Source organism: Heterodontus francisci, chromosome 5 (genome assembly GCF_036365525.1).
Source record: "Heterodontus francisci isolate sHetFra1 chromosome 5, sHetFra1.hap1, whole genome shotgun sequence".
Classification (NCBI taxonomy): Eukaryota; Metazoa; Chordata; class Chondrichthyes; order Heterodontiformes; family Heterodontidae; genus Heterodontus; species Heterodontus francisci.
Genome location: NC_090375.1, coordinates 57357236 through 57382871, shown reverse-complemented (window position 1 = coordinate 57382871; position 25636 = coordinate 57357236). Strand labels below are relative to the sequence as shown.

Genomic DNA, 25636 nt, shown 5'->3' with positions numbered 1-25636 from the left:
GTTCTTAATCAAGCTGCTGAAGCTCAAGCATGAATTCCACAGAGGATTCATCAAGCAGTCTCAGTAGTGAGACACTCTTTTTCCAAATATGGGGAATATCTTCTAATCAATTCTGTTCTCATTTGTGTATTGAACGTACTTGGACTAAATCTCTCTGTATGTTTTGTTAGCATAGGTTTAGCCAGGTTAAAATCACCAGGTAAAAATAAGCGGGTTAATACAGCAAAAAACAAAGGCATAAAAAAACATCGGAACTACCTGAAATGGTATATGTTAGTGAGTGAACTCACTTGGGGCTTTATACGTGGAGACATGGGGGTAGATCTTGACTTTGTGTGATAGTGTAAAATGATAGTGAATCGGCAGCCCATTTTATATCTTGGATAATTTTTATTTCTGTTAACTTCAATGCAGATAAAAATGCAGAATAAAACTCTCTCTGTATTTTTTTTTTACGACATGAATTAGATACAGAGTAAAGCTCCCTTTACACCGCCCGTCAGCATTCCCAGGCTATGTCTCTCGAATGTCTCTCGGCTGCAACCTCAGTAGAAATGGTGTAGTAGGAAAGTATTTTTCCATTTGTACACCTGCCTTCAGTAGTGCTTCTGAGTGACATTTTTAATTAATGATAAAGTAACTGCAGTTTTGGTGCTGGGGATTCATGCCTACCATCCAAGACAAAGCAGCCCACTTGATTGGCACCCCATCCACCACCTTCAACATTCATTCACTTCACCAGCAATGCACAGTGGCAGCAGTGTGCACAATCTACAAGATGCACAGGGGGCGGCACAGTGGAGCAGTGGTTAGCACCGCAGCCTCACAGCTCCAGCGACCTGGGTTCAATTCTGGGTATTGCCTGTGTGGAGTTTGTAAGTTCTCCCTGTGTCTGCGTGGGTTTCCTCCGGGTGCTCCGGTTTCCTCCCACATGCCAAAGACTTGCAGGTTGATTGGTAAATTGGCCATTATAAATTGCCCCTAGTATAGGTAGGTGGTAGGGAAATATAGGGACAGGTGGGGATGTGGTAGGGATATGGAATTAGTGTAGGATTAGTATAAATGGGTGGTTGGCACAGACTCGGTGGGCCGAAGGGCCTGTTTCAGTGCTGTATCTCTAAACTAAACATGCACTGCAGCAACTCACCAAGGTTCCTTAGTCAGCACCTTCCAAACCCAGGACCTCTACCACCTCGAAGGACAAAGGCAGCAGATGCATGAGAACACCAGCTACAAGTTCCCCTCCAAGAGTATTTGAGTACAGTTTTGCTCCCTTTACCTTAGGAAGGATATTATTACCATAGAGGCAATGCAACGAAGGCTCACCAGACTTGTTCCCAGGATGGCAGGACTGTCCTATGAAGAGAGATTTGAGAAGCTGGGCCTGTATTTTCCAGAGTTTTGAACAATGTGAGGTGATCTCACTGAAACCTACAAAATACTTAAAGGGATAGACAGAGTATATGTAGGTAAGATGTTTCCTCTGGTTGGTGAGTCTAGAATCAGAGGACACAATTTCAAAATAAGGGAGAAGCAACTTAGGACTGAGATAAGGAGAAATTTCTTTACTCAGAGGATTGTGAATCTTTGGGATTCTCTACTCCAGAGGGCTGTGGAAGCTCAGTCATTGAGTATGCTTAAAGCAGAGATTGACAGATTTCTAAATACTAATGACATCAAGGGATAGTGTGGGAAAAAGGCATTGAAGTAGATGATCAGCCATGACAGCACTGAATGGCGGATGGGGTGAATAGCCTACTGCTGTTCCTATGTTCCCTCCAAGCCACATACCATCCTGACTTGGAACTATATCGTCGTTCCTTCACTGTCGCTGGGTCAGAATCCTGGAACTCCCTTACGAACAGCACTGTGGATGTACCTACACCTCAAGGACTACAGCGGTTCAAGAAGACGGCTCACTACTACCTTCTCAAGGGTAATTAGGGATGGGCAATAAATACTGGCCTAGCCAGTGATGCCCTCAACTCATGAATGAATAAAAAAACCTGAGACTGCGATTCACTGTACACAAATGGCAGAAAGAGGAAACTTGCTACCCATTGATCAGAGGTAGATTTCAACCCTGGTGCCAGAGGAGCCAGAGACAGCTAAACCCTTCAACGAAACTTGATTCAGCAATAAAGCACATGCAATGTAATGTTAAGAATCCACACACTCAGCGAGTTGTTTCCTTTGTTTTCCTCAACAGATCTGGAGGGGAACCCTTGCTAGGAAACGTTGCCGGGGCATGAGAGCTGTCTATGCAATCATGAGTTATTACAAGACGTTCAAGGTCAAGGCATATCTCATTGAGGTAATGAGGCGCTTCCAGAATGTACGGAGCATGAGTGACTATGGAAAGAGTGTGACATGGCCAACGCCTCCCACAGTCTTAGTCAAATTTGAGGAGAATATGAAATATCTGTTCAGAAGGTAAAATATATTTTCTTTCAGGAACTTTGTTAACTTATTGTGCCCAGATTAAATGATACAGAGTAAAATTCTCTCTACACCAGGGGTTGGCAATGAGTCCGTACATAGACACCGGTGTCCTTGGTAAAAAGTTTGAGGTCCGTAGTAATTTTAAACGTCTTGCACCAAGCCTTTAAACTTATGTTTTAAGATAACCTAGTGGCCAGAATCCAGCCCGCCAAAGGTTTCCATCCACCCGCCAACCCTCTGTGACTGACAGCTGGCTGCCCATGGCTCGGCTTTGACTGACGGCTCTCCTGTTAAAGTGTACATCAGGTGAAGGGGGTAGGTGGGACCTGTGTCTGATGGATGGCGGAGCCCTGTCTGTGATTGGCCAATGTCTGTGGCTCACAGCGGGCTGCCTCGACGGGGTGAGTACTGATTGGTGATTTGCAGCACAGGCGTACTGGGACCAACTGCCCCTGCTGTTTTTGCATTGTTAAGGGAGCGAGCAGGAATGGCTGCTGCAGGGGAGAGGGAGAGACAGGTCAAGGGGAGAGCAGGAAGCAGGCCAGCACACAGCCAGAGGCATGGGGCGGAGCATGCTGAGAGTCAGGCAGCCCTTTAAACAAGCACCAGCCCAGGGAGAGGGATAGAGAGAGGGGAGAGAGAGACGGGAGAGTGAGGGACACAGAGAAGGGAGAGAGACGGATGCAGAGAGGGGAGAGGGCTTGACACAGAAAGAGATCAAGATCACTCCTGACAGATGGACATCTATCCGAATTCTCTACATCACTACATCAAGTGTGCAAGCAAAAACAATGCTAGGTATCTCACTAAATCAAACTGTGTTTTGATGGCATTCAGTTGACTATGCATTTGCATACAGATTAATTGCTCCCATGTCTGTGGCTGAGACAATAATTTTGTAAAATGTCCATGATGCAAAATGTTGCTGCCTATCCCTGCACTACAATGTCCCATCAAATACTTCCAGGGCAGCTGCAGGATGTTTTAGAAATGGAGCCGAGCTCCCTCTACACTCTCCCCTATCAAGCATTCCCAAAGCAAGTAAAGCACTGTTACGAACAGTGTTAAGTTGGCTCTAATCTCTCCTATCGCACATTCCCAGGACAGGTACAGCACAGATTAGATACAAGGTAAAACTCCCTCTACACTCTCTTGACCAACGCTCCCAAGACAGATACAGTGTGGGTTAGATACAGATTAAACATTATGACCAGCATCTTCAGCATCTATTGTATAACAAATAGCAGTTAATATCTATTTATAAATTTCAAAAATGGGTGTCAGTATTTAGCCAGTTTATTGACCAGTAGTAATCACATGGCTGTTAGTGTTGCCCTCTAGCAATCTCATTAGCCTGTATTTTCATGTGAATTTGAGTTCATGAGTGTTAACTTTGAGCAATCCCTTTTTTTGACTGCTGTGATTGGTCCATGGGATCCAGTTGGCTCAAAATCCCATCTCTCATTGGCCCTGGTAACTGTAAATCCATAACAAGAATTTACATCACAAGGCAGTTTACCTAATTTTTCTATGGCAGCTGAAAATAATTGTCTTGCAGGTGGAGGGCACGACAGATTGTCAAAAACATCCCACCCTCTGACATGCCACAAATTAAGGCAAAGATCGCTGCCATGGATGCACTGCTGGGGCGAAGAGAGGACTGGGGTGTGCAGAGAACCTGGGAGCAGGACTACCTCTCATCTGTAAGTACCAGTTACCTTCACTTTGTCCTCCCTTCTCATATAGATATTAGACCTCATCTGTACATGACTTCTGTCCTTGGGTAAAATGAACAACTTGAATTCATACAGCACCTTTAACATTGTAACCACCCCAAGGTCATTCACAGAGAAACAGCGGGAGCAAAGGTGACCAAAGTCATGGCTGAACAGCTGGTTTGGTAAATTCCAGCACACACTGCACATAATTTATGAAAAATCACACAGGATGCATGATGGAAATCCAGTACAATGAACGAGGCTCCCCATCAGGGATATGGTGTCTGAAAATGACTCCTTTAACTGTATTCATGATTTTTCTCACTTCTTTTGTTCATGTCTATTTTTATGTTCCTTTTGTGCATTCCCTATTTCCTTCGCAATCCTCATTTCCTTTGTCCCACCACGACTGGCAAGCAAGCTTTCACCTGTCTGTGCCTCATGCTTTGGAATTCTCTCCATCTATCCACCTCACTCGCTTCCCCCTTAAAACCTAACTCTTTGACCAAGGGTTTAGTCCCTCCTCCTCATAGCATCTTCTTTTGTTCTGAGCCTTTTTTTTGTGAGATTACGCTCCTGTGAAGTGTCCTGGGATTTTTTTTAATGTTAAAGATTCTATAGAAATGCATGTTATTGTTGTTGTTGTTGTTATTGTACCTTTCCCTTCCCTATTTTCCTGTTCCACTCTTTCTTTCAAGACAGAGATAGGTAGATTTTTGTTAGGTAAGGATGTCAAGGTTTATGGAGTATATGGAGTTTCAGTAAAAATCAGCCATGGTCTAATTGAATGCCAGAACAGCCTTGTGGGTTTGAATGGCCTACTCCTGTTCCTATGAGTGAGTATAGTGCCTGTTCTCAAATTGACAGCAATGTTTCCCTGTCGGCTGCCACCCGGAGGTACCAGAGATTGCCAAAGTGCATTGGGCAAGGGGGAAGGGGAAGAACCTTACCCCTTACAACTCTATCCTTCCAACTGCTGGGAAATGTGGCATCCTCTGCTCATTGAAGCCCTGCTCATCACAACTTGGATGGGGGCCAAAACAAACACCCGTCCCAATGGCAAACCCTCACAACCTCATCTGGAGCCGTGATCTGACATTAAAATCTTTGTTCTTTCAGGCCAGGGACAACCCGGAGATGATGTCCCAGTTTGCCACAACGATGAAGGGGCTGAAAAGCAAGGAACAGTTCAGCAGCGTGTTGTTCTCCGCACACGTACGAAAGGTAAGGAAAAAGAAGGAATGCACCCTCACTACAACTGAGAAATCCCTGATGACAATAGTAGTGGATAAACACTCAAAGCATGTTCATATGCCACTCACCCCACTTGCTATTTTAACTTGTTAGGATTTTTGTCCCTCCTCAAAAAGCCAAGAAAGTAATGTTGCCATAGAACCATATAGCACAGAGCAAGGCCATTCGGCCCATTGTGCTTGCGCCAGCTCTTTGAAAGAGATATTCAATTGGTCCCATGGCTGACTGTTCCTCATAGCCCTGAATATTTTTCCTTTTTGTGTATCTATCCAATTCCCTATTCAAAGTTATGATTGAATTTGCTTCCACCACTCTTTCAGGCACTGCATTCCAGATCAAAACAACCTGCTGCCTAAAAGCATTTCTCATCATCTCTCCACTGTTTCTTTTGCCATTTTAACAATGCATTAAACTTTGTTTCCTGATTCCCCTCAGCAAAGACCTCCAGACTTACATTTATCGAACTCTGCTATTCACCTCTCCATTCTTTATCAGTGTTGGGAGTGGAATTGTTCAGGGGGACAACGTTCAAAAAATTTGGTTTTGAGCTCACACCCTGCGGTATTAGTGAAAACGATGTGAAAGGCTTGAATGTAATTTATTTCTCTGATAAATTAATTCAATAATAACTTTAAGAATGGGTTAACGCAAAGAGTAAAATAGTGAAGAAAGGATCTTGTGCAACTACGTTAACACATTTGTTACTATATGTGTGTGTGTGTGTGTACATTTGTTTATGTGTGTACATGTGTATACAAGAGTTTTGCATGTATAAGGCTACATCTATATAGATACTACATCTGTTGCATGTGAACGTGTTCTACGTATATATATGTGTTTATGCCTGTGTGCATGTGATTGTGCATATATGAGTTTATGTATAGAATGGAAATGTGTTCACTTGAGTGTGTGTATGTGCATGTTTATACATGACATGCGACCCCATGTTTTATGTATATATATGCATGTGACATGTCTATGTGACTTTCTCTGCATTTTGATGTGTATATGGATGCATCTGAATGTAAGGCCAAGCGTCTATGTGTGACTGTATTTGTATGCAGATGCGGGTAGATATATCTGAGCGTAAGGAGGGAATGTTAACTTGCCTGGGTTTGAGGGTTGGGGGGAGGTCGATAGAGTATGGGGAACCGGGAAGTCACTGTGACCCTGTACACTGTGGAGTTTTAACGTATGACATCACTGACCAGGTTCCCCGCTAGGAGGCCAGCCTGATTGACAGGCCTGGCTTCCAGTCGGGGGAAAAGCAGTCGGGGGAAAAACAGCCCATAAGAGGCCACAGAACTAGATAATTCCCTCGCTGACTGGGGCAGGGGAGTGTGTGGGAAGGAAGGATTCTGATTCCGGTGGGGGGGTTGCATCCATTCACAGGATCCCAGGTTGGGGGATCGGGTCCCCGGGTCCCGGGATTGGGGGTGACAGAGATCCAACCCCAGGGTGTTGAGAGCAGGGGGGGCCAGAGATCCAATCTTGGGGTCCTGGGGGTTGGGGAAGGAGATGAGAGGCCTGTGGCGACGGAGGTGGTGGGAGGTCTCGTGGGAGAGATTGGAAGAGTTGGGGGGGGCGTGGCATGCAGCCTCATTATAATATTTAAATACCAACCCACCTACTTGGAGTGGTTTGGTCACCCACCCTCCCACAGCACCATCACCCCACCCACCACTGCCTCCTCACCTCTGTTAAAACTGGAAGCGGGCAGGTTAGAGCTCTAATCTGGATTGGGGTCAGGATTTAGACTTCTAACACTTTAAACCCCCAACTCGACCATAACCTGTGACCTGTGCATTTTTTCTGGCTTATATTCCGCCTAAGTCTGATGTGCATGTGCAACTGCGTGAGTGTGTATGTATGTTTGTGTGTTCATTTGTATGATGACATGAGTGTGTACATATATGTGAGCCAGATGTATGCATATATGAGCTTTAGCTTGTCAATGATTGATCGTTTATTGGAATCTTTCTTGCTGGTCAAATCAGGCACAAGGTTAAAATGGGTTACTGTTAACTGTTTCTGCAGGCTGCCGCCTGGTTGATGAATGATTGTTTCCTTTGTCCCTCGATGAGGACCTTTCTCACAGGCTCATCAAACTGTTTGAAAATGATCAATGGATCAGGCCATTTCATTCACTAGAAAGCACCCTGTGGGGCTGTTTAATGTATGTGATTGAAACCAGTTTTAAATTTTTGAGCAGTTTACTATCTAATGCTGCTAAACAAAATGCAGTTTTTAATTACTTTTGGTCTGGGATATCTTCAAAAACAATTTGGGGCTGTATCTTGGCTGTAAAGCAACCAGACAGCAATGAGTCTGAAATGGTCAGACGGGTTTGAGGTGGCTCTAAGGCAATCCCCTTAACAAGTAGGGTCACCGGAAGTAAGTGACAATGTTTGCACAGATCAGGTTTATGCTGCATATAGGTACACAGGGCAGATCAAGGGAGCCATCCTTCAGCTTCCCTCCAGCTTTCCCATTGGGCAAAGTTGAGGCTGCTTAGTCTACGTGGGGCAGCCCAGATTTTGTTACACGTGTGGCAAATCTGGACACATGGCGGCCAACTGCAAAACAGCTGATACAAGAATTGCAAGCAGGATGGCCAATGACAAAGGACTGCAAGCAGAGTAAGTGCTGCAACCGAAGTAGTGGGACAGGCCACCTCTACAAGGCCTGCCCAGAATGCTGCCTCAGTTATGCACAGATGGCGAGAACCAAGGAGGGGCACAAGGAAGGAACAGCGAATTTGTCTGCTGCAAAGGACACTAGCAACTGTCCCCCCACCAAGTCCCTCAGTGAGAAAAATATGACAAAGGATACAGAGAGGGACAAGGAGAAGGAAAAGGGTGCTGCAACAAGCTGCCAAACACCAACCCTGTGCCGTGAACCTCCTGCTCAGCAGACAGAATCAATGGAAGAGGAGCCAGCAGAGGGACAGCGGGTGAGTGGCAAGTCATTAAGAGGAAAGCCACAAAGAAGAAGACTCAAAAAAGGGAACAAACCACCACCCAAACTAGCGACAAGAGGTGGCTCACGTTCCAAACGGACTACAGCGACTGCTCCTCCACAGGTGAGGAAGGCCAAGAAAGCAGCCATCAACAAAAAAAAGGCAAAACATAAAGGAGGTGAAAGAGAAGACCCCCAGCTCCGAAACACTGGAAGCAGCGAAGGGCTCAGTGCACCCCAGCTCCAAAGTACCGAGTGCAGTGAGATGCCCAGCACACCCCAACTCCAGGCAACCAGGAGCAGCAATGTCCTTGATGAGGGACAGAGGGGAAAGACAGTACCAGTGGAGGACCTCCTTGCTTACAGGACCCCACCAATGTCACCCTGGCGGAACAACCCTCCCATGGGTGATCAGGAGGGTTATCTCAGCCTGGCGACATTGCAACAGTTTATGAATGCTCTGCTTATGCAAGACCATAGCCAAGGGCTAGGACCAGGAAAGACAATTGGACTGGTGAACAATATGCAGTTTAAATGGGTATAAAGATGGTCTCCATTAATGTGCACAGTGTTAAGGCCATTATGCGATGTGTTTCAACCTTGGGATACCTTGCCAAGGTCAAGGCTGATCTGCTGTTTCTGTAGAAATCTCAGCACCTACATGTAATGGTCATGATGATGGTCCCACAGGCCATCAACCTGGTCAGGAGGAAATGATTTTGATTCCTCTGGCCTGAGTATTCTGCTGCGGGGATGCAACTTCACGATCATCCAAGTTAAGAAAGTGTTGGATGAATACTTCCTCATAGCTGGCATATTGTACAAAAATTCTCTGCTCCAGTTGATCAGCGCATAAGCCCAGCTCAAAAGAGCAAGTGGCTGACTGTCTTCCAGCAGCTCCCACAGCTGCTGGTGACATCCAGGCTGGTCATTCTAGGCAGTGACTTCAACTGCATCATCGATGCAGCTGAATGATCCAGCAGAACCGATAGCATACTGGACACTACATCCAAACTCCTGATGGAAAAGGTAAAAGATGACAAGCTGCACAGCGTCTTCAGCAACCCTGCAGATGGAACATCGCACTCTAAAGACCCTATGGGTCTATCCTTTCCAGGATTGACTTCCTGTTTGTGTCACGAGCATTCATGGTCTGACCACTGAGTCCTACTGACGGGCTGTCACTTACAAGACGACCAACAGGTTGGCAGGGGGACATGGAAGCTGAACATGAAACTATGATGTTGAGGAACTCAAAAGGGATTACAAAGGTTGCAGAACTATGAAACCCATCTTTGAGTCCCTGTGCACTGTCAGGGAGTGATCAAAGCGAACATCAAGAGGTTTCTTCATCGTCAAAGTGGTTTGCAAGGTGGGATAGAGAGACAGAGAAAAATGTCCCGACTCCAGAAAAGCATGCAAGATCTGCTCCTGCTGCAGTTGAAAGGGGTTGAGGTCAAGAGGATCTCCAAGAGGTGAAGGGCCAGCAGACTTCACTGTTTGCTACGGAGGCCTCCAAGATCATCTTCCGGTCCAAAATCTGCTCTGTTGAGCTCACGCTTAGAACATAGAACAGTACAGCACAGTACAGGCCCTTCGGCCCACGATGTTGTGCGAACCTTTAACCTACTCTAATATCAAACTAACTACCTACCCTTCATTCTACTATCATCCACGTACCTATCCAAGAGTCGCTTAAATGTCCCTAATGTATCTGCTTCTACTACCACCGCTGGCAGCGCATTCCACGCACCCACCACTCTCTGTGTAAAGAACCTACCTCTGACATCTCCCTGAAACCTTCCTCCAATCACCTTAAAATTATGCCCCCTGGTGATAGCCCTTTCCACCCTGGGAAAAAGTCTCTGACTATCCACTCTATCTATGCCTCTCATCATCTTGTACCCCTCTATCAAGTCACCTCTCATCCTTCTTCGCTCCATGAGAAAAGCCCTCGCTCCCTCAATCTTTCTTCGTAGGACATGCCCTCCAGTCCAGGCAGCATCCTGGTAAATCTCCTCTGCACCCTCTCTAAAGCTTCCACATCCTTCCTATAATGAGGTGACCAGAACTGAACACAATATTCCAAGTGTGGTCGAACCAGGGCCTTATAGAGCTGCAGCATAACCTCGCGGCTCTTAAACTCAATCCCCCCGTTAATGAAAGCCAACACACCATACGCCTTCTTAACAACCCTATCAACTTGGGTGGCAACTTTGAGCGATCTATGGACGTGGACCCCAAGATCCCTCTGTTCCTCCACACTACCAAGAATCCTGTCTTTAAGCCTGTATTCTGCATTCAAATTCGACCTTCCAAAATGAATCACTTCACACTTTTCCAGGTTGAACTCCATCTGCCACTTCTCAGCCCAGCTCTGCATCCTGTCAATGTCCTGCTGCAACCTACAACAGCCTTCCACACTATCCACAACTCCAGCAACCTTCGTGTCATCGGCAAACTTGCTAACCCAGCCTCCCACTTCCTCATCCAAGTCATTTATAAAAATCACAAAGAGCAGAGGTCCCAGAACAGATCCTTGTGGAACACCACTGGTCACCGAGCTCCATGCTGAATACTTTCCATCTACTAACACCCTCTGTCTTCTATGGGCCAGCCAATTTTGTATCCAGACAGCCAACTTTCCCTGTATCCCATGCCTCCTCACTTTCTGAATGAGCCTACCATGGGGAACCTTATCAAACGTCTTGCTAAAATCCATATACACCACATCCACTGCTCTTCTTTCATCAATGTGTTTTGCCACATCTTCAAAGAATTCAATAAGGCTTGTGAGGTATGACCTGCCCCTCACAAAGCCATGCTGACTGTCTCTAATCAAATCATGCTTTTCCAAATAATCATAAATCCTGTCTCTTAGAATCCTCTCCAATCATTTGCCCACTACCGACGTAAGACTGACTGGTCTATAATTCCCAGGGTTATCCATATTCCCTTTTTTGAACAAGGGAACAACATTTGCCACCCGCCAATCATCCGGTACTACTCCAGTGGACAGTGACGCAAAGATCATCGCCAAAGGCGCGGCAATCTCTTCCCCCGCTTCCCATAATATCCTTGGGTATATCCCGTCTGGCCCCGGGGACTTATCTGTCCTCATATCATTCAAAATTTCCAGCACATCCTCCCTCTTAACCTCAACCTGTTCGAGCATATCAGCCTGTTCCATGCTGTCCTCACAAACAACCAGGTCCCTCTCACTAGTGAATACTGAAGCAAAGTATTCATTTAGGACCTCCCCTACCTCCTCCGACTCCAGGCACAAGTTCCCTCCACTATCCCTGATCGGCCCTACCCTCACTCTGGCCATCCTCTTGTTCCTCACATAAGTGTAGAACGCCTTGGGATTTTCCTTAATCCTACCCCCCAAGACTTTTTCATGTCCCCTTCTAGCTCTCCTAAATCCATTCTTCAGTTCCTTCCTGGCTACCTTGTAACCCTCCAGAGTCCTGTCTGATCCTTGCTTCCTTAACCTTAAGTAAGCTTCCTTCTTCCTCTTGACTAGCTGTTCCACATCTCTTGTCATCCAAGGTTCCTTCACCCTACCATCCCTTCCTTGCCTCATCGGGACAAACCTATCCAGCAGTCGCAGCAAGTGCTCCCTAAATAACCTCCACATTTCTGTCGTGCATTTCCCTGAGAACATCTGTTCCCAGTTTATGCTCCCCAGTTCCTGCCTAATAGCATTGTAATTCCCCCTCCCCCAATTAAATATTTTCCCATCCCGTCTGCTCCTGTCCCTCTCCACGACTCTAGTAAAGGTCAGGGAGTTGTGATCACTATCACCGAAATGCTCTCCCACCGAGAGATCTGCCACCTGGCCTGGTTCGTTGCCAAGCACCAAGTCCAACATAGCCTCCCCTCTAGTCGGCCTATCTACATATTGAGTCAGGAAACCTTCCTGGACACACCTGACAAAAACTGCTCCATCCAAACTATTTGCACTAAGGAGGTTCCAATCAATATTAGGGAAGTTGAAGTCACCCATGACAACAACCCTGTTACTTCTGCACCTTTCCAAAATCTGCCTCCCAATCTGTTCCTCCATGTCTCTGTTGCTATTGGGGGGTCTATAGAAAACGCCCAACAAAGTGACTGCTCCTTTCCTGTTTCTGACTTCCACCCATACTGACTCAGTGGACAAACCCTCCTCGACGACCTCCCTTTCTGCAGCTGTGATACTATCCCTGATTAGCAATGCCACTCTCCCACCTCTTTTACCTCCCTCCCTATTCCTTTTGAAACATCTAAACCCCGGAACATCCAACATCCATTCCTGCTCCTGTGATATCCTTCCAAAAGGCACACACAGAGAGCTCTGTGATCAGCAGCCTAAAGGAAGATGGCAGCTTGGTAACATCATCGCAGTCTGACATTTTAAGGATCAGCAAATCCTTTTATGCCAGGCTGTACAACATGAAGCCCACAGACAACACAGCCTCCCAATCCTTCCTATCCTCTATCATGGAGGTCTTAGATGACAGTCCGCAGGGGAGTCTGGATAAACCGTTAACTCTGGACGGGCTGACAAAGGCTGTCAGGTCCTTAGAGGCAAATAAAACTCACGGAAGCGAAGGCTTACCAGTTGAGTTGTGTTTGACTCTGTAGGACTGGATTGGCCCAGACCTGCTGGCAGTGTACGAGAGTATGCTTCTGGCCGGCAGCATGTCAGAATCCATGAAGAAAGCCATCGTCACCCTCATCTACAAATGGAAATATAATCTGAAAGTGGCGGCTCATTTCATTGCTTAATGTGGGCTACAAAATTCTGTTCAAAGTTTTCACCAATCAGGTCAAGTCTTCTCTGGAGTTGATGATCCACCCTCATCAGACCTGGCAGAAAGGTCTCTGATAGCCTCGTGCTACTTAGGGTTACAATTGCCTACATGCAGGATAGAAGGGTGGATACCTCATCAGCTTGGACCAAGAGAAGGCCTTTGACAGAATTTTGCAAACCTACATGATGGAGGTGCTCTTCAAAATGGGGTTTGGGGAGGGAATCCACAATTGCATCAGACTGCTCTACATAAACATCAGTAGAACAGTTCAAGGTGGAATCAAAAAGCTTTCCAATCAAATCTGGAGTCAGGCAAGGATACCTTCTGTCCTCTGTCTTGTTTGTGTTTTGCATCGAACCTTTTGCTGAGTCCAGCAGGAAGGATGTGGGCAAAAGAGGGGTGACAATCCCAGGCAATGGAGGCGCGCAGGTCAAAGACGTCGCTGCCTTCTGCTCGCATCCTTCCAGATGGCCTCGGCAAAAGGTTCAATGCAGCACACGAGCAAAACAGAGAACAGAGGCATCCTTGCCTGACTCCATCCTTGCCTGATTTAATGAGCATCTGCGACCAATTCGAACTAGACTCAGGAGCCAAAGTAAATTGTGGCAAGAGCGAGGCTATGTTCTCTGGGAACTGGGCCGACTGATCCTTTGTTCCCTTCACCGTCAGGTCAGACTACCTGAAGGTGCAGAGGATGTGGTTTAGAGGGATAGAAGCATGCACCAAAAACTGGAAGAGTGTGTAGACATGGTGAAACAGAAACTGGGCATGTGGGAGTGACACTCCCCTCCATTGCAGGTAAGAACCTGGTCATCAGGTGTGAGGCACTCACAGTGTAGCTGTACATGGTGCAGGTCTGGACCATACCCCACTCCTGCACCATGGCAGTTACTGAGCCATCTTCTGCTTTATCTGGAAATCAAAAATGGACCGTGTCTGCAGGGACATGATGTTCAAATCTCTAGATAAAGGAGGAAAAAACGTACCCAAAGTTGCCCTCATCCTGATGGCCATCTTTGTGTGAGGCTGCATCAAGCTGTGCATAGATCCCTGGTACACCAACACCAAGTGTCACTACATGCGGAGGTTCTATCTGTCCCCGATTTTATGAAGGACGGGTCTGACCACGTGGCCGCGGAACGCTCCATTCAGTTGGACCGTACCATACCACCTGTCCCTCATGGAAATGTTTGTGCAGAGAAACACCTTTGACCACAAGTCCATCAGGCAGTGGTCCGTACATAACATCCTTGAGGTCCTGTGTGAAAAGGAGATGGTTCCCAGAACTTTCAAACAGGCACCAAGACATACCTTTTTTTAATTCATTCATGGGATGCGGGCATCGCTCGCTAGGACAGCATTTATTGCCCATCCCTAATTTCCCTTGAGAAGGTGGTGGTGAGCCACCTTCTTGAACCGCTGCAGTTCATGTGGGTAGGTACGCCCACAGTGCTGTTAGGAAGGGAGTTCCAGGATTTTGACCCAGCGACAGAAAAGGGACAGTGATGTACTGCCAAGTCAGGATGGTGTGTGACTTGGAGGGGAACTTGCAGGTGATGGTGTTCCCATACATCTGCTGCCCTTTACCTTCTAGATGGTAGTGATCGTGTATTTGGAAGGTGCTGACTCAGAAGTCTTGGTGCGTTGCTGCAGTGCATCTTGTAGATGGTACACAGTGCTGCCATTATGCATCAGTGGTGCAGGGAGTGAATGTTTGTGGATGGGGTGCCAATCAAGCGGGCTGCTTTGTCCTGGATGGTGTCGAGCTTTTTGAGTGTTGTTGGAGCTTCACCCATCCAGGCAGGTGGAGAGTATTCCATCCTGACTTGTGCCTTGTAGATGGTGGACAGGCTTTGGAGAGTCAGGAGGTGAGTTACTCGCTCCAGGATTCCTAGCCTCTGACCCGCTCTTGTACCCATGGTATTTATATGGCTACTCCTGTTCAGTTTCTGGTCAATGGTAACCTCCAGGATGTCTATAGTGGGGGATTCAGCAATCGTAATGCCATTGAATGTCAAGGGGAGATAGTTAGATTCTCTCTTGTTTGAGATAGTCATTGCCTAGCAATAGTGTGGTACAGATGTTACTTTGCCATTTATCAGCCCAAGCCTGGATTTTGTCAAGGTCTTGCTGCATTTCTGCACAGACTGTTTCAGTATCTGAGGAGTTGCGAATGGTGCTGAACATTGTGCAATCATCAGCGAACATCCCCACTTCTGATCTTATGATTGAAGAAAGGTCATTGCTGAAGCAGCTGAAGATGGTTGGGCTGAGAACACTACCCTGAGGAACTCCTGCAGTGATGTCCTGGAGCTCAAATGATTGCCCTCCAACAACCACAACATTTTCTTTGCGCTAGGTATGACTCCACGCAGCAGAGTGTTTTCCCCCTGATCCCCATTGACCTCAGTTTTCCTAGGGTTCCTTCATGCCATACTCGGTCAAATGCTGCCTTGTTGTCAAGGGCAGTCACTTTCACCTCACCTCTTGAGTTCAGCTGTTTTGTTTATGTTTGAACCAAGGCTGTAATGAGGTCAGGAGCTGAGTTGCCCTGGCGGAACCCAAACTGAGTGTCACTGAGCAGGTTATTGCTAAGCAAGTGCTGCTTGATGGCACTGTTGACAACACCTTCCATCACTTTACTGATGATAGAGAGTAATGGGGCTGGTAATTGACCGTGTGGGATTGGTCCTGCTTTTTATGTAGAGGACATACCTAGGCAATTTTCCACAATTGCCGGGTAGATGCCAGTGTTGTAGCTATACTGGAACAGCTTGGCTAGGGGTGCAGAAAGATCTGGAGCACAGGTCTTCAGTACTATTGCTGGAATATTGTCAGGGCCCATAGCCTTTGCAGTATCCAGTGCCTTCAGTCATTTCTTGATATCACTTGGAGTGAATAGAATTGGCTGAAGATTGGCATCTGTGATGCTGGGGACTTCAGGAGAAGGCCAAGATGGATCATCCACTCGGCACTTCTGGCTGAAGATTGTTGCAAATGCTTCAGCCTTATCTTTCGCACTGATGTGCTGGGCTCCCCCATCATTGAGGATGGGGATATTAGTGGAGCCACCTCCTCCTGTTGGTTGTTTAATTGTCCACCACCATTCACGACTGGATGTGACAGGACTGCAGAGCTTAGATCGATCCGTTGGTTATGGGATTGCTTAGCTCTGTCTATCGCATGCTGCTTACGCTGTTTGGCACGCAGATAGTCCTGTGTTGTAGCTTCACCAGGTTGATGTCTCATTTTGAGGTATTCCTGGTGCTGCTCCTGGCATGCCCTCCTGCACTCTTCTTTGAACCAGCTTGGCTGGTGGTGAGAAGGGCCCTCCCCATCAGATCCTTCCTGCATGCCTGGAGTCTCACTGCCTCCACATGCTGTTTTCAAGTTGGCTGCGGGGGAGGGGGGGGGGGGCGAAGAGATCATTGGCCACCTGCTCTTGGAATGTGCCTTGGCAAAGCAGGTTTGGAACGAGAGGCAGTGGTTTTTGTCGAGGTTCATCCCAAGCAGCTCTGTAACACAGGACTGTGTTCTACGGGCTGTTCCTAGGAACGCACACCGAGACAAACATCAACTGCCACTGGAGGACCATCAACTGAAAAACGCTCGTTGGTCTGCCCAAAACTTGCTGGTCTTCCAGTACAAAGAGCTGTCGATGACCGAGTTTTGCACACTGGCACATTCCAAGTTCCAGGACTACACATAGAGATTGCACTAAAGCTTGGAACATCCACCACAAAGGATTACTTTGGAAGACTAAGGTCCTCCTTGCATAGTACACCAAGGGGCTGGAACCTGTGTAAAATCCCTCGAGCTGTAGGTTTGAATTGAAAGGTGTATTGTAAATATAACCTCTGTAATCATTGGAGTCGTGAGGCACCTCATGACCTGTATTGAAAGAAACTGAATGCATTGTGCTTTATGTAATGTCAAATTTGAACTGTTATGTTTTGTTTAGTTTAGAGATACAGCACTGAAACAGGCCCTTCGGCCCACTGAGTCTGTGCTGACCATCAACCACCCATTTATACTAATCCTACACTAATTCCATATTCCTACCATATCCCCACCTGTCCCTATATTTCCCCACCACCTACCTACACTAGGGGCAATTTATAATGGCCAATTTACCTATCAACCTGCAAGTCTTTGGCATGTGGAAGGAAACCGGAGCACCCGGAGGAAACCCACGTAGACACAGGGAGAACATGCAAACTCCACACGGGCAGTACCCAGAATTGAACCCAGGTCGCTGGAGCTGTGAGGCTGCGGTGCTAACCACTGCGCCACTGTGCCGCCCATAAAGTTTTTTTTTGAAAAAAATTACTTCTTTACTTTATTACTTTTGGTATTTTGAGAGGCCTTTGTAAAGTTTGAAAGTACTGTAAATATTCCGGGGTTGAAAAGCAACCAAGGGGAATACTTGCCGAGAGTCAAAAGACTTTCTGAGGTCCCTAATTTTCATTGCAATGACGGGTGCTTGAAAGGCTGCATATGGTGGAGTGAGTTGCCAGGATCGAGGCAAGGGTTATCATATTTCCCCTTTCCCACCTGAAAGAATATTTTGTTGCTCCTTTATTGAGGGGGTCACTTTAAAAGCCTGGCAGATGCCTGGAGGTGGCTATCGGTGGCAGGCCGGTGGGCCTATGAGGCTTTCTATACTTTCCCCTCCGCATGGATCAGCGGGCCACAATTACTGCCCCGTGCCATCCTGTGGAAGGGTTTCTCCTCCATAGTGGTGGCCTGGTAGCTGTGGCCATCGTTTATTTTTTAAAAATAGAGACGTCTTCAGTGTGGTTTCCTTCCTGCAGCAGCAGTGCCCACCTCTGCCGATGGGGCTGCTATTCTTCCAAGGCTGCAGGCCATCTGATTGGGCCTGCAGCCTCAGGAACCCACCTGCCATATTTAATTGGATGGCACAATGGGAGGCGGACAATTAGCAGTCTGCCTCCCGGAAGATCGCACTGGAGGGCGCGCTTCCTGCAAGTGCGGGGTCAGGACCCGGAAATGGTCCTGACCCACAATTAGTTTAAAGAAGTTAAGATTCTGCTAACCATGTGCAGATCCCAACTCTGTACCAGCCTCCAGGTTACTTGCAGTGCCAGTATCGGAGCTGTGACTGTAAGTGTCAGATCAAGTGACAGGGCCTCTTCATCAGTGTTGTGCTGTTGCTTTCTCTCTCCACCTCCTGGGAGTGCTGTGACTGAGCAGGCTGCTGTTCCTGGTTGTCTGAATCAGAAAGTCAGAAGCTGAGAGGTGAGGTGAGGGAAGGTGGGTGGGTTGGAAGGCAAGATGTCCATGGTGACACCATCTGAAGTTTAATTATCATGCCAGATAGCAGGATGAGGGTGAGCTGGGAATTTGAGAATGGGCATAAGGCATGATCATACCATTATCCTTAGTGTTCTCAATGATGCTGGATGCCAGTCTCTGTCGCAGCCGGTCCCATGATGCAGCGAGCCATCTTCTCCATAAAGCTCAGGAGGTGTGGTCATCCTTGACCGTGCTCTACTTTGCATCCTTCAGTTGTTTACTACATTAGAATCATAGAAAAATTACGTCACAGAAGGAGGCCATTCAGCCCATCGTGTCCGTGCCAGCTGAAAAAACTAGCTGCCCAATCTAATCCCACCTTCCAGCACCTGGTCCATAGCCTTGCAGGTTACAGCACTTCAGGTGCATGTCCAGGTGCCTTTTAAAATAATTGAGGGTTTCTGCCTCCACCACCATTCCTGGCAGTGAATTCCAGACACCCACCACTCTCTGGGTGAAAAAGTTTTTCCTTCTGTGCCCTCTAATCCTTCTACCAATCACCTTAAATCTGTGTCCCCTGGTAATTGACCTCTCCGCTAGGGGAAACATTTCCGTCCTGTCTACTGTATCTAGGCCCCTCATAATTTTGTACACCTCTATTAAGTCACCCCTCAGCCTCCTCTGTTCTAAGGAAAACAACCCTAGCCTATCCAATCTTTCCTCATAGCTACAACTTTCAAGCCCTGGCAACATTCTGGCAACACTCCTCTGTACTCTCTCCAAAGCAATTATGTCCTTCCTGTCATATGGTGACCAGAACTGTACGCAATACTCCATCTGTGGCCTAACCAGCGTTTTATACAGCTCCAGCATTACATCCCTGCTTTTGTATTCTATACCTTGGCCAATAAAGGAAAGCATTCCATATGCCTTCTTCACTACTCTATCGACCTGTCCTGCCACCTTCAGGGATCTGTGGACATGCACACTTCTTCTACCCCTCTCAATATCCTCCCGTTTATTGTGTATTCCCTCGCTTTATTTGCTCTCCCCATGTCCTGCAACAGAGAGGGAAGAATGTGTAACATTGTGTTTGGGTGATATGCCTGCCACAGCTAAATAGCTGGGAGGTATATGGAGACAGTGAGAGGTGGGTGTGAGGCTGGGGTGGAGTAATTGGATGTTATGAATGACTTCTGAGTGCCAGGAATGGGTGCTTGGTGAGTGATGGGGTAATGTGATACATTGAACAGCATGAGAGGCTGGTGGAGTGGTGGGTGGGAGATGCCATTTAAACATGCAATCACTGACCTTTACCACCCGCATGAGGCCATTAAACTTCTTGTGGCACTGCTACCAGGTCCTTGGGTCCAGACACAGGGCATTGATTGTCCTGGCCATCTGCTCCCAATCTATTATGAGGGTGATCCTTGAAGGCCTCCTGGCCCCCATGGAACCAGGACATCTCTCCTCTTTTCCACCTCCACCACTAATGCCTTCAGCACCGCATCACGGCCCTGGAACCCTGATGTTCCATTTTCCTTTTTCATAATTGTAGCAATAGTATTCAGCCTTCTGTAATTAAGTACAGCTTCCCTTTAAGAGAGACAGACAGTCTTTAAGAACAGAAGGCTGGCTGCACCACACGCTATTAAAGCAAATGATGCTCAACTCCCTGCTGAGTGCAGAGGCAGTCAACAGCATGCCAGATGCTTGGACCAACACTGTAATCAGGTGAAAGAGGTGGCAGCACCAAATTTGTGTGCTGCCGACCTCCACCTCAACACACAGTCAGGTCACAAATCATGACTCAATGTCCAAAAACCTGTGTGGACCAAATTTAGCCATCAAGGCTTGCTGCGAATTCTGTACTTATACCTGTTGAATGTTCAATAAATTTGTCCATTAGTTTATAGCCTGAGCTGCAGTCCAATAACCTAGTTATTTCTTTATCTGCTTAACACAAAGAGATCATGTGATGTGTTCCAGTGAACCAGGCCTCAGTGACAAAGGCTTTCTGTTTGACTCCTGAGTCTCATTTCAGGCATCTAGCTATTAGGCCAGTAAAGGCATAATCTGGTACATAGGGGACATGAAGATTGCTTATGGGAGTGACTGGTGAAACTGACCGTAAGGAAAATATTGAGCATTTAAACCCTGAAACATTAATGTTTACATGTATGCATTTACATGTGTGCGTGCATTTGGGGAGATGGTGGCGTAATGGGAATGGCACTGAGCTAGTAATCCAGAGGCCCTGTCTAATGCCCTGGGACATGGGTTCAAATCCCACCATGGCAGCAGGTGGAATTTAAATTCAGTTAATGAATAATAATTGATAAAAATCTGTAATTGAAAGCTAGTCTCAGTAATGGTGCCATGAAACTATCATCAATTGTTGTAAAACCTATCTCGTTCACTAATGTGCGTCCTTACCTGGTCTGGTCTACATGTAACTCCAGACCCACAGCAAAGTAGTTGACCCTTAACTGCCATCTGAATTGACCTAGCAAGCCACTCAATTCAAGGGCAATTAGGGATGGGCAACAAGTGCTGGCCTTGCCAGCAATGCACATGTCCTAAGAACGAATAAAAGAAAATGTGTGCATGTATATTTGTGTGCATGTGTGTTTGTGCTGTGTGTGTGTGTGTGTGTGCATATGTACCTATGTATTTGCTTGCTTGACGAGAATATTTATAGATCCCTTGCTTTCTCGACTTAGGTCAATAGGTTTAACAAGTGTGAGGATCGAGCTATTCTCATCACTGACCAGCAACTGTACAAACTGGAGCCAGCCAAACATTACAAGAGCATGAAGGCACTGCCCCTCAGCCACGTGAGTATCCAGCCATGTGAGACAACAGCTGTAAACAGAGATTCTGGGTACTTCCTGTTTATAGAAATATATCTCACCATTGAGCACCCCCTTTAAAGGTGGAATCTCACAATCAGGAAACTTTTTAAAGAGCAAAGGCCTGAAAGTCTGCAGACCAGGATCTTTGCAATTACTCTCTGGATGTGCCCACTGGTGACCTTTTGCACTGACTCCACGGAGTGGGAGTTGTTGAAAATCCAGAGTGGATTGGGGGCACCTCATCCAAAGACTGCCTGATGCGACTTTCAGGAAGGTTTGTAAACAAACAAGCAGCACGCCTGCCCGTTTTGGATGGGAGGCTACTTACATATGAAAATTAAGATGCTGCAGGACCCTGTGTGCAATACTCAGGTACAAGTGAGCAAAGCAGAGTCTACCCAATTGAACCGAGTTGAGTGCAGCCTGACCGATGGTTCTTAAAGGGGCCACCGCTAGGCACTCAAAATAAGGTGCAGAAAAATTTTCAGGAAATTTTCTGTGGGACCTGGAGTTGGAGGAGTGTTCCTCCTGGCTCCAGAAACATACTGAAGATTAGTGCCAGGACAGGACCCTTTTGTACACTATAACAGTAAGTAAACTTCAAAAAATCTTCAATTGACTGTAAATTGCTTGATGACATCCTAGGATTGTGAAAGATGCTATATAAATGTAAGCTATATCTTTACAATTTGAAAGGCATTTGATAGGGTAGATAATGAGAAACTATTTCCTCTTGTAATAGAGTCGTAAAGCATAGAAACAGGCCCTTCAGCCCACCGTGTCCATGCCAACCATAATGCCTCTCTATACTAATCCCACCTGCCTGCATTAATTCCATATCCCTCTATGCCTTGCTCATTCAAGTACCTGTCCAGATGCCTCTTAAATGTTGCTACTGTTCCTGCCTCCACCACCTCCTCAGGCAGCTCACTCCAGATACCCACTATTCTTTGTGTGAAAAATTTACCCCTTTGATCCCCTTTAAACCTCCTCCCTCTCACCTTAAATCTATGCCCTCTAGTTTTAGTCACCCCTACCATGGGAAACAGACTCTGGCTATCTACCCTAGCTATGTGTCTCATAATTTTATATACCTATATCATGTTCCCTCTCAGCCTCCTTCGCTCCAGGGAAAACAGATCCAACCTATCCAATCTCTCTTTATAACTCAAGCCCTCCAAACCAGGCAACATCCTTGTGAATCTTTTCTGCACCCTCTCTAGCTTAATCACATCTTTCCTGTAGTGCGGCGACCAGAACTGCACACAGTACTCCAAATGCGGCCTAACCAACGTCATGTACAACTGTAACATGAAGTCCCAACTCTTGTACTCAAAGCGTCGGCCGATGAAGGCAAGCATGCCATACGCCTTCTTTACCACCCTGTCTACCTGTGTCGCCACTTTCAGGGAACAATGTACTTGCACCCCAAGGTCTCTCTGCTCAAGAACACTCCCCGGGGCCCTGCTATTCACTGTATATGTCCTGCCCTGGTTTAACTTCCCAAAATGCATCACTTCACACTTGTCTGCGTTAAATTCCATTTGCCACTCCCTTGCCCACTTTCCCAGTGGATCTATATCCTGTTGTAACCTTAGACAACCTTCTTCACTGTCCACTATACCACCAATTTTGGTGTCACCTGCAAACTTACTAATCATGCCCCTTACATTCACATCCAAGTCATTAATATATATATGACAAACAACAGAGGGCCCAGCACCGATCCCTGCGGCACACCACTGGTCACCTGCCTCCAATCTGCAAAACAACCCTCCACTACCACCCTCTGCCTCCGATCACCATGCCAATTTTGTATCCAATTTGCTAGCTCACCCTATATCCCATGTGTTCGAACCTTCTGGACCAGCCTACCATGCGGGACCTTTTCAAAGGCCTTGCTAAAGTCCATGTAGACAACGTTCATTGCCCTGCCCTCGTCGATCCTCTTGGTCACCTCCTCGAAAAACTCTATCAAATTTGTGAGACATGATTTCCCATGCACAAAGCCATGCTGACTATCCCTAATCAGACCATGCCTTTCCAAATGCATATAAATCCTGTCTCTCAGAATCCCTTCCAATAACTTTCCCACCACTGATGTAAGGCTCACTGGCCTGTAGTTCCCTGGTTTATCCCTGCTGCCCTTCTTAAATAAAGGCACAACATTAGCTATCCTCCAGGCTTCCGGTACCTCACCCATGGCTAACGATGATACAAAAATCTCTGCCAGGACCCAGCAATCTCCTTCCTTGCTTCCCATAGCATCCTAGGATACACCTGGTCAGGCCTTGGGGATTTATCCACCTTAATGTGCTTCAAAACCTCCAACACCTCTTCCTTTGTAATGTTGATATCCTCCAGGATATGCTCTAGCTACCCTTTTACTCTTAATATACTTATAGAATCTTTTAGGATTCTCCTTTATCTTATCTGCCAGGGAAATCTCATGGCCCCTTTTCGCCCTCCTAATTTCCTTCTTAAGCATACTGCTACATCCCCTATACTCCTCAAGGGACTCGCTTGATCCCAGCTGCCTATATCTGACATATGCCTCCTTCTTTGTCCTGACCAGACCCTCAATATCTCTCGTCAACCAAGGTTCCCTAAACTTGCCAGCCTTGCCCTTCCATCTAACAGGAACATGCCGGCCCTGAACTCTTCCTATCTCACTTTTAAAAGCCTCCCACTTGCCAGACATCCCTTTACCTGTAAACAGCCTCTCCCATTCAACTTTTGGAGAGTTCCTGTCTGATGTCATCGAAATTAGCATTCCCCCAATTTAGAATTTCAACCTGAGGCCCAGTCCTATCCTTTTCCAGAACTATCTTGAAATTAACAGAGTTATGGTCACCGGTCCCGAAGTGCTCCCCCACTGACACATAAACCACCTGCCCAGCCTCATTTCCTAAGAGGAGGTCGAGTGTAGCCCCTTCTCTAGTAGGGCCATCACATACTGCTTCAGAAAACTATCCTGTTCACACTTAACAAATTCTTCCCCATCTGATCCCTTAGTACTCAGGCAGTCCCAGTCAATATTTAGGAAGTTAAAATCACCTACTTTTACAACCCTATAATTCCTACACCTTTCTGTGATTTCCCTACATATATGCTCCTCCAATTCCCTCTGACTACTGGGGGGCCTATAGTATAATCCCATCAAAGTGATCACCCCTTTCTTATTTCTAAGTTCTACCCATATGGCCTCGCTGGACATTCCCCCCAGGATATCCTCTCTAAGTACTGCCGCGATGTCCTCCCTAATCAATAGTGCAACTCCCCCTCCTCTCTTACCTCCACCTCTGTCATGCCGAAAGCATCGGTACCCCGGAATATTGAGCTGCCAGTCCTGCTCATCCCTCAACCACATTTCCGTAATAGCTATAATATCACAATCCTATGTACCGATCCATGCTCTGAGTTCATCTGCCTTACCTGTAAGCCTTCTTGCATTAAAGTACATCCAGTTTAGCCTACCAGACCTTCCACGCTCCCTGTCCTGTCCCAGCCCAGCCTGCCTACTGGACATGCTTGCTTTAACCTCTACATTTGCCTCAACTATCTCATCTGAGAGACTACTACTTTTGGTCCCACCCTCCTGCAAGACTAGTTTAAACCCCCCTGTGTATTACTAGCAAACCTCCCCGCAAGAATATTGGTCCCCTTCCAGTTCAGATGCAACCCGTCCCTCTTGTACAGGTCACCTCTGCACCAGAAGAGATCCCAATGATCCAAGTAGCTGAAGCCCTCCCGCCTACACCAGCTCTTCAGCCACGCATTAATTTGCCTTATCCTCCTATTGCTACCCTCACTAGCTCGTGGCACAGGGAGTAATCCTGAAATTACAACACTAGAGGTCCTGCTTTTTAACCTTCTGCCTAACTCCCTATATTTACTTTGCAGGACCTCATCTCTTTTCCTGCCTATGTCATTAGTACCAATATGGACCATGACCTCTGGCTGCTCACCCTCCCCTTTCAGAATATCCTGCAGCCGCTCTGGGACATCCTTGACTGTAGCACCAGGGAGGCAACATACCATTCCAGAGTCTCGTTTGCGGCCACAAACGCCTATCTGCACCCCTTACGATAGAATCCCCTATCGCTATAATTCTTCCAACCCTTTTCCTCCCCTGCTGTGCAGCAGAGCCCTCCATGGTGCCACGGACCTGACTGTTGCTGCTTTCCCTTGGGAGGTCATCCCCCCCAACAGTATCCAAAGCGGAATATCTGTTTGAGAGGGGGATGGCCACAAGGGACTCCTGCACTACCTGCCTGCGCCTACTACTCCGTCTAGTGGTCACCCATCCCTTTTCTGCCTGTGAGCCATTACCTGCGGTGTGACCACCTCACTA

At 46.9% G+C, this 25636-nt stretch overlaps 1 protein-coding gene across 4 annotated transcripts in view; it reads left to right on the top strand.

Moving 5' to 3' along the window:
- Positions 1 to 25636, top strand: part of LOC137369855 (unconventional myosin-Id-like) — a 172103-nt gene that overhangs the window by 111010 nt on the left and 35457 nt on the right. For all 4 annotated transcript variants that reach the window (XR_010975028.1, XR_010975029.1, XM_068031483.1 and 1 more), the window contains 4 exons: positions 2210 to 2433; positions 4001 to 4145; positions 5280 to 5384; positions 21151 to 21264. Coding sequence is in view for 2 of the 4 variants with exons in the window: in XM_068031483.1 (XP_067887584.1) it covers positions 2210 to 2433; positions 4001 to 4145; positions 5280 to 5384; positions 21151 to 21264 (588 nt within the window). In the remaining 2 variants the exon portion in view is untranslated. The remainder of the gene's footprint in view (positions 1 to 2209; positions 2434 to 4000; positions 4146 to 5279; positions 5385 to 21150; positions 21265 to 25636) is intronic.